The 8,986-nt window shown below is 32.8% G+C and overlaps 1 protein-coding gene across 1 annotated transcript; it reads right to left on the bottom strand.

The window, feature by feature from the left end:
* LOC109331030 lies at nucleotides 3,337-6,012 on the bottom strand. The gene is made up of 4 exons (XM_019565314.1): nucleotides 5,885-6,012; nucleotides 5,494-5,634; nucleotides 4,539-4,730; nucleotides 3,337-3,633 (listed from the first exon to the last, which is right to left on the bottom strand). The coding sequence occupies exons 1-4, from the start codon at nucleotides 5,963-5,965 to the stop codon at nucleotides 3,481-3,483; spliced, it is 567 nt and encodes a 188-aa protein (XP_019420859.1). The 5' UTR covers nucleotides 5,966-6,012; the 3' UTR covers nucleotides 3,337-3,480.

An 8,986-nucleotide genomic window follows, 5' to 3' on the forward strand; every position in this document is an offset into this window, starting at 1 on the left:
GAAACCGCATATTATATTTGGATCGGACATCTTAATATAAACAGACCAGACCGATCCAGACCGCATGTTAATTATGTGTTTGGATCGGATCATTTTTTGCCTAAAAACTGATCCAAATGGACCGCGAACACCCCTAAGTGGAACCCACACTTTTATATTTTCTCTCTAATGAGAGGAAAACTCAAATAGAAAGATTAATGATTATTTTGTAGATTACTACCTATATATGTTAAGAGAGAAAATGTATGGTCATACAATATATATATATATATATATATATATATATATATATATATATTTACACATTTTCATTATATCATCTACATTCATTTTTATTATTATTGAAGTTTCAAAAAGTAATATAAATGAATGGTGAAAAATGTGTAAATTATTTATAATTTTTTACACTAACCGTACATAAGTATTACTCTCTACATTTAAAATTTCGTATTTCATATTAGTCACACTTATAAATGTGGTAGTTTACCAAAATTCTAAAACAACAAACTAACCATGTCAATGTCTTTATTAATAATATTTTCTTCTCATTTTCTTTCTATTTTCTACCATACCAAACAATTAAAAAATTATGAGATTTTCTATTCATTTTCTCCTCTTAAATTTTTCCTTAAATTTTCCCCTAACTTTTCTTTCTCCAACTTTCTTTTATAAACCAATCATAATGAAAAACTCAGAGTATTATGCTTTATTTTTTTAGCTAGAACAATATTTTATTTATGTACACCAGTTTTATATTATTAGATTATCATTCATGATATTTAGTATGTAATACTTATAACTTGATATTATTAAAAAATAGTAATGATTCAACCCGTAACATTTTCCAATATACCAAATCATAACATCCAACACATTTCAGCTATATAATATTATTTAGATTTCACCAATAACAAAACTTATAGGTTTTAGGACATAACATCTAGACTAGGCAAATATGATAATGCATAGGATGCAATCCCAACTTAGACAATTGGAGTTCATTAAGCTTAGTTAATGATACCTTGGATTAATTAGCCACATAGCCTTCAAGAGTGCGACTAATCCACCAAAAGAAGTTTCAACCAGTACTTGTATCCAATTTTGAGGTTATAGAACCATGCTATAATACAATAGCAATATCGTCACAATGGCCTAGCTGTACTATATAAGTGTACAACATGTTATTTCTTTTTTTATTTAGAAACGAAATGGATGTCTCTAGCAACTTATTCTTCCCTTATTTCACACCAAATACCTACATAGAAAAATATATTTTTCCAATTCCACAACTCTTTCTTCACTGTCAGCGTACCAATCTCTTCAAAACTTTTTTTAAATAAAAATACAATAAAAACTGAGAGCAGTGCAAATATGGGTCAATATGATTAATTAATATTAAAAAAAATCAAATTATCTCATTGTCTCCTGGATCAACTTATTCATTACGAAGAATTATGTGGTCGATTGATTGTATTCAAAATCATTTTACATTTTTCTTTAATTTTTTCCTGTTATATTATTTAACAAAATGTAATAATCTAAATTCTCTTATATGTTTGGTAGAGGTTCATTCAATTGATGCTTTCTGGTCAAAGAGGACAACAAAATTCGTAAATGACATGATGAATATAATATAGGACGTTACAAAGAAATATAGGTTTTTCGGATCATCATATCATGCATGGTCCATGTTAGCAGTAACTTAATACATAACCCTTGAGTCCCTTTATCTCTCTTATTTTTTTATGTTCATTTTAGGTTCTTATTGTCCTGCACCATTAATGATATAGTGGTTGAGGTCCAACCAATAATTTCTTGATGTTACGAGAAGCATCCGAAGTTGGAAGAAGTTCCTGTGCATTTAAGTCATGACGACGACGATTAATGACTTTCATCATCATTTGCAAGATTTCCACTTTCTAATGGTTTCTTCATCTCATCCAAATTTTGATTAACATATTAAATATAAGACTAACCTTCTCGACTTGACATGAAACCTTATATGCTGGATAATAATTTATTAGCTAAGAACTCATCAAATAGGTGAGAAAAAAATAATATTTTTGGTATTTTTCAGTTGGATACCTTCTCGAGCAAGGATGCATCACATCTCCCTGATAGTGATTCATTCTCTATTACGGACCAATCAGAATGTTGTAATATATTATTGGTCCAAAACAATGAATAATACACTATTTGAAACATGTGATTTTTGTCTGGCAGGGTGATGATTAATTCCATTTTCCCCTAGGGATGTGTAATAAGAAATTAGAAATGGCCCACAAGACCATGCTCAGATGCTTGGTGCTCCCAACTACTCCATACAGGCTTTTCCTTCGTTATTATGTCAACTGCAAGTTGCAGAAGTAACCATTTTCCTTAGCACTTCTGTAGTTACTTGCACTCAATGGATCCCGCATCACTATAAATAATATTGGAGCATGACATTGATTGCTTTAATATATCATAAATAAAATATAGATAGAATTAAGAACTGTAATCATAATAATTTGACTATTTTGCACCGCAAAACCAAAATGAAATGAAAGCTAACCAATAAATAGAGGAACCTATAATTATTCTCAATTATTTGATGCTAATTTAGATTTATGTTCTACAACACAATTATAAAAATTCCAGAAGATAATGTTACCAAAAATCCAAGCTGAAATAATATTATTCGATAAAAGCAAGTTGAGGATTATGATTGTTCTCCAATATTGGTGATCAAATAATTGAGCTTTGTATGAGCCTGAAATTATTTTATTACAACACATGATGATGGTCATGACATAGCTAGAAACATTGTCTGTTTGTAGCCACAATTTCGTTCCATTATATGAAATCAGCATTTCTTTTCCATAGAAGATCAACATAGAAAAGCAAGTTCTTGTGGCTGTCATGAAGTCATCTGAATCAGACAGTTTAGTCTAACGTATGGACATGCAATCCCACTTGAGTAGAACATTTTTATAAGATAATATATAATGTGACATGTGATAATATAAAATATTAAGCAGTAACTTTGTTTTTTCTGGGTATAAAGAAAATATAATTTTTAGTGTATCAAATTTGTTGTTAATTCCCTTTGTATGGTATGCCAGATATAAAAAAACACTTGGACCGTCCAAAAGATGAGATCAATGGAGTACCCCTTTTCCAATAATTCATCATAAATAATTGGAAACATTGGGTTGTCTGAATCTGGAATGATGTGTGTTATTGCAGGTCATGCTTTCACATGGCCTTCTGACCCTTAAAACTTTGAAGCGGTTCATTTCCCCAAGCACTCTAAGCTATATGTATATTTTAGAACTTAATAGAAGTAGTTGAATCTAAACCAAATCCAGACTCAACATATTTTATTATCATAGAGCAATAAACCACAAAGTTTCAACACAATGATATAAATGTCTAATAATAATGTGCAGGCAATTCCGAAAGTAGTAAAAGATATTAATCAAATGGCAATATAATTAATTAGCACCCTAATAGTTTTAAATGTGGCCAAGTAATACGAGGATTCATTTTCTTTCCACCTTTGTGAAGTCCATTACTCTTTGGTTTATTCTTCACCTGCTGCTTAGGAGGACTGGATTTTTTCATTTGATGCTGCACAGTTTCAGGTTTTTCCTGCACAAATGTATGTGAACCATAGATTCTGAGATTCTTTCCATTAACTTGCAGCATATGATACTAATCATCAACAGCATCATAATGACTTTTATGTGTTTTTTTATAAATAAAACTACTTTTTCTAGAAGATATGAGGAATAAAATTTAGTGATACATGTTTTTGCATCATAAACTAATTGTAGGCCCTTTCAGTCTTTTGTATTTACTGCTTAATTTAAATAGATACAATCAAAGTGGAAATGTAATAGAGAACATACTAGAGGCTCCATTTAAATATGTATGCGTTGTTCCTTTAGTGTGTATATGCATACATGCTTTTAGGAAAAAATATGCATAGTATGTAGGGTTTTGGCCTAATTTTCATTTTAGGTGTGTCTTATGCTACACTGCTCAAACTGAGTATTCTAATCCAATTGAAAAGTGGTATTTTATTGAGTGTGAAAGAGACACTGATAAAAAATAATTTTCTAATACCTAGAGGTTTCCATTATTGTACAACCTTGCCATAACTGGATAACATAAAGATCCAAAGTCCAAGACCTCAAGCACTAATTAAATGTAGCATAAAAAGAAAAAAATGTGAAATTTAGTCTGACTAATAAAAAATGGTTATATCGATTTAGGTGTAGGCTTATAAACTATGAGTGTAATAGATGGTATGAAGATTTATACATAGTTAGTGTATCATCCACTATTTATTTGTATTACTTTTATTTAAGAGTTAATGATGATTAAAAATGAATGGTGGATGATACATTGACTATTATATAAAAAAATCTTAGATTATCAATATATACATGTTTTTCTCATAAATTATAAGTAGAATTTAAGTTTTCAGCCATCAATAATATTAATAATATGGGAAATTCACTAGTTTTTTATTAATGATTTTTTTTCTTTACCTGCAACTCCAATGTCTGATTATGGTTCTGAGACATACCTTTGTCACCATAATTTGGGAGATTGTCGAAGGTTGGAAATGAGTAAAATGTTTCTCCCTTGGATCCCTGGCTTGATGAAGACTCCCCAGAAGTTTCAGTTGAAGCACGTGACAAAGGGAGAGAGCTACTACTTGAATCCACCTCCAGGAAAAGCTAAAGGAACGACAAATCAACATATATAAATAGTTGCAATAGAGAACTCATGTATATAAATATAATGTTATGACTATATTTTTCCAAAGTTGATTTAATATGTATATATTGTTGGTGTAATTGTTTTATATATTGTCAGCAAACCATTTATCATTGATTTATTAATCAATGTTGATTGTCAAACAAAAGTAATAATAATCAATAGTAAATAATGTGTTGATAGAATAAAAAAACTTATACTATAAATCCACAAATTTTAAACTCTTCCAAAAAAACATGGTTTACCACCAGTATAGGTGGACTGTGACCCTATGTGATGTAACTAGTAGTTGCTTAGTTATTAATTGATGGTGTGACAGGGTTGTCATTTTCTAGCATGTTCCAAACACATAAATCTATATAAGAGGTTTTTTTTGTTGGGATAATTTGATATTCTTTCAAGGAACTAATAAATTTTGGGTGCGTACTACTAATAATTATCGTTCATAATAATTAAACTATCAACCTTTTGATCTAAGGGAGTATTTAATGAGACCTTACACAATAAGCATTTTTTTTGCAAGTGGTTTAAGTCATCTATGATATTTCTAATTATTCTATGCTTATTTCAGGAAGTATGCTGATAAGTAACCAAGGCATATTCTCTTGCAACCACGACATAATCAGTTGATATCAGTTGTCTAATTATGGAAAATGAATTGCTTTTAGTAAAAAGAAAAGGGTTGATTCAATGTACAAAAGTGGACCAAAGTTAATTTTTCACCTGGTAAAGTCTGTGCTCAAGGCAAACCACCCGATCCAACAATGTTCCTTTATAGTAATTCTCTTTCTTAGCCAAATCCAGTGGTTGTTTGTCAGCAGAAACATTACTGCCACATCTTTGTTTTCTTTCTAAATATTTCATCTGTCACATACCCACAAATATATAAGGCAGAATTGATTTCATTTTAATAAGCAAGATTCTAAATTGCAATAAGCAACATCAATGTCAATGATGGACTAAATATTGCTAGAATCGACTAATATACACAATTGTATCAAATGCAACATTACATAATCGCAATTGTGATAGGAATAGAATTTAGAACCGTAAATAAAGGAAAGAAAGGAGTAGATGATGATTATGAAAAAGGAGGTGGGAGTGGAAAGCTAACAGTGAACTCCAAATGATCCAACCTAGCAATGAGAGGGATGGAGGAGTCATGAGAATGAGAGGGTAGTTTGGGTTCATTCATATTTTGGATTGATTGTGTTATGAGAAATGATAATCGTTAATTATGTGTATACATATATATGTAGTGGTTTCTTTGAACACTGACGAAGCAAATAACAAACCTAAGAGAAGAAAAGCAACGCAGGTTTCAACTCAGTTACTCATTCCCGCGTTTTCCTTGGAGCGAGATTTATTGAGTACACCTTGCTGGTCATACGTTGGTTTGTTATGTTATGTGGCAATCACAATTTCATTGTTATGTTTTTTTTAAATAACTCGTTTGGTTTTTCTTCTTCTTAATTATATCATTCACTTTGGTAGTGTCATGATGTGAAATAATACTGCGAAAAGGGTATACTAGCAATGATGAGTTATCTGTCAAGGCCCAAAGTTTCTGTTCTGTAAAGGCCTAAAAGTTAAGGGTAAGGCTCAATCCAGGCCAAGGATTACAAATGTATACAAAAGGGGAAAAGGGGAGTTTGGTTGAAGTAAAATAACCAAACTTACCTATTATACCATTGGGCAGTTAGGTAGTTAACTTTCTATAAATAGGAAGTTGTTAAGGGGAAGTTAGTTAGTTTTTTGGGAGGGAAAATCACTGATTGTGGAATCAATAACTAAGGGAGGGTCGTGGGATCCTGTACTCTCTATTATAAGTAGAGTTCTTGAATGAAGTACCAGACCTCACATAACCCCCACGGGCCTCTTATTCACCATAGTATTTTTTTGTTCAATGAGTATAGCCTTTTGTATCATCTCAGTTAGGGTACCCAATTCATACAACTTCACTTCTACCCTAACTTCCTCCCTCAACCCGTTTAAGAAAATTCCTTTTACAAAATCTTGATTAATATCCTGTAAAGCCCCTGCATACTTCTCAAATTCTTCTACATATGCCTCCACACAACCTTCTTGCTTTAAAGATAACAAAAGTTCGAAAGGATTTTGTATCATAGAGGGTTGGAATCGCCTTACAACTGCAATTTTGAAACTACTCCAAGTAGGTGAGGGGTTACATCGTTCCCACCAATGGAACCAGCTAAGAGCTCTCCCATCTAAGGCAACCATGGTCGCATGCATCCTCTCTTCTTCTGCGATAGCTCTCATTGCAAAGTACCTCTCCAATTTCTAGACCTAACCATGTGCATCATCACCACTGAAAATTGGAATCTCCAGTTTCCTCCATTTATCGTGGCTCAGGGGTAGCTTATGGCTCTCTACCTCTTCGTCGTTCTCACTACTCCTTTCTGGAACCTGGTTCTCACTTGTAATCCCTAATTTCGAAGCTATGGCTTCTAGCAAATCTTCAGTTTTCTTCATATGTGCCTCATTGAGCTCCACACGCATACGAAGCTCATCCCTGTCTTTTTTCATCCCTTCCCAATCCTCGTCTTCTCGTGACATACTTCTTGTAGAAACCATTAGCAATTGTGGCGGAAACGACTGTGGTTCTCACTCCCCCCAGGCACCAGAAGCGGTGCTCTGATACCACTGATAAACACTAGTATCTTAAGAAAGAAGAAAAAATAAAATTGTAAAAGAAATGCCCCTAACCAGAATCAATGGGATTCTGCTAGGGTTCTAATTCAAGAATTTTATTGATGATAGAGTGAAGAATAGAAGAAAACATAGAGTAAAGGATCCACGACACTCCCTTAGTTACTGATTCCACAATCAGTGATTTTCCCTCCCAAAAAACTAACTAACTTCCCCTTAACAACTTCCTATTTATAGAAAGTTAACTACCTAACTACCCAATGGTATAATAGGTATGTTTGGTTATTTTACTTCAACCAAACTCCCCTTTTCCTCTTTTGTACACATTTGTAACCCTTGACCTGGATTGAGCCTTATCAATTAGTGACCCAAAAAATATATATGTTAAGGGATAATATTTGAAAATTGTCAAGATGGCTATTAATGTTGGAGGAAAACTAAGTTTCCCTTTGCACCATGAGGAAGAGGATTGAAGAAGAAGAATGAATGAAGAACATAATGTGTATGATAAGAAGATGGATTATAATTATATATGTAGTAAATTGGAGATAAGAAGAATGTGTATGAAAGTTCAACAATGATTTACTTCTTGATTTCTCAATCAACATGATACAAAAACTATTTATAGTAAGCCAAGCCCTCAACTAACAAAGCTAACTTTTGAATACTTGCCAAATATAGAAACTTAACTAACTAACCATTTCTAACACTCCCCCTTAATTCTAAACTACTTGTTACAAGCATATCACACACAATAACCTTCTCAACATCCTAAATCTCTCAATCTTGACAGACTTTGTGATCAAATCAGCAATTTGTAGTTCAGTTTTGCAATACTTCAAACAAATCTTGCCTTTCTCTACTTGACTTCTAAGAAAATGATACTTCCTTTCTATATGCTTGCTTCTGCCATGACCAACTGGATTCTTGGCCAAATTAATGGCTGACTTGTTATCAACAGAAAGTTCAACACTGCCTTCAAACCCAACCATCAACTCTTCAAGTAATGAACTCAACCACAAAGCTTGACAAGCAGCATGACAAGCAGCAACATACTCAGCTTCACAAGTAGAAAGAGCAACAATTTCTTGCTTCTTTGATCACCAAGACACATGTGAGCCACATAGCATAAACACATAGCCCATAGTGCTCTTTCTCTCAAGCAAATCACCAGACCAATCTGAATCAGAGTAAGCAGAGAGTTGCAGCCTGCATTTCCCTGAGTTATTAGAGAAGAAAACTCCAAAATCAGGTGTACCACTAAGATATCTTAGGATCCTTTTGGCTGCTACAAGGTGAGGCTTCCTTGGATCACTCATAAATCTACTCGCCAATCCAACACTGAATGAGATTTCAGGTCTGATGTGGCAAATAAATCTCAAACATCCAACCATCTGCCTAAATTTTGTGTTATCTATAGCAGGTTGAGTGTCACTTCTATCCAGCTTTAGGCTTGGCTCTGCTGGTGTCTCAACTGAATTGCAATTGATCATGTTAAATTTCTTTAGAACATCATGTGTATACTTCCTTTGGTGCATAAAGGTTC

Source organism: Lupinus angustifolius, chromosome LG17 (assembly GCF_001865875.1).
Source record: "Lupinus angustifolius cultivar Tanjil chromosome LG17, LupAngTanjil_v1.0, whole genome shotgun sequence".
Classification (NCBI taxonomy): domain Eukaryota; kingdom Viridiplantae; phylum Streptophyta; class Magnoliopsida; order Fabales; family Fabaceae; genus Lupinus; species Lupinus angustifolius.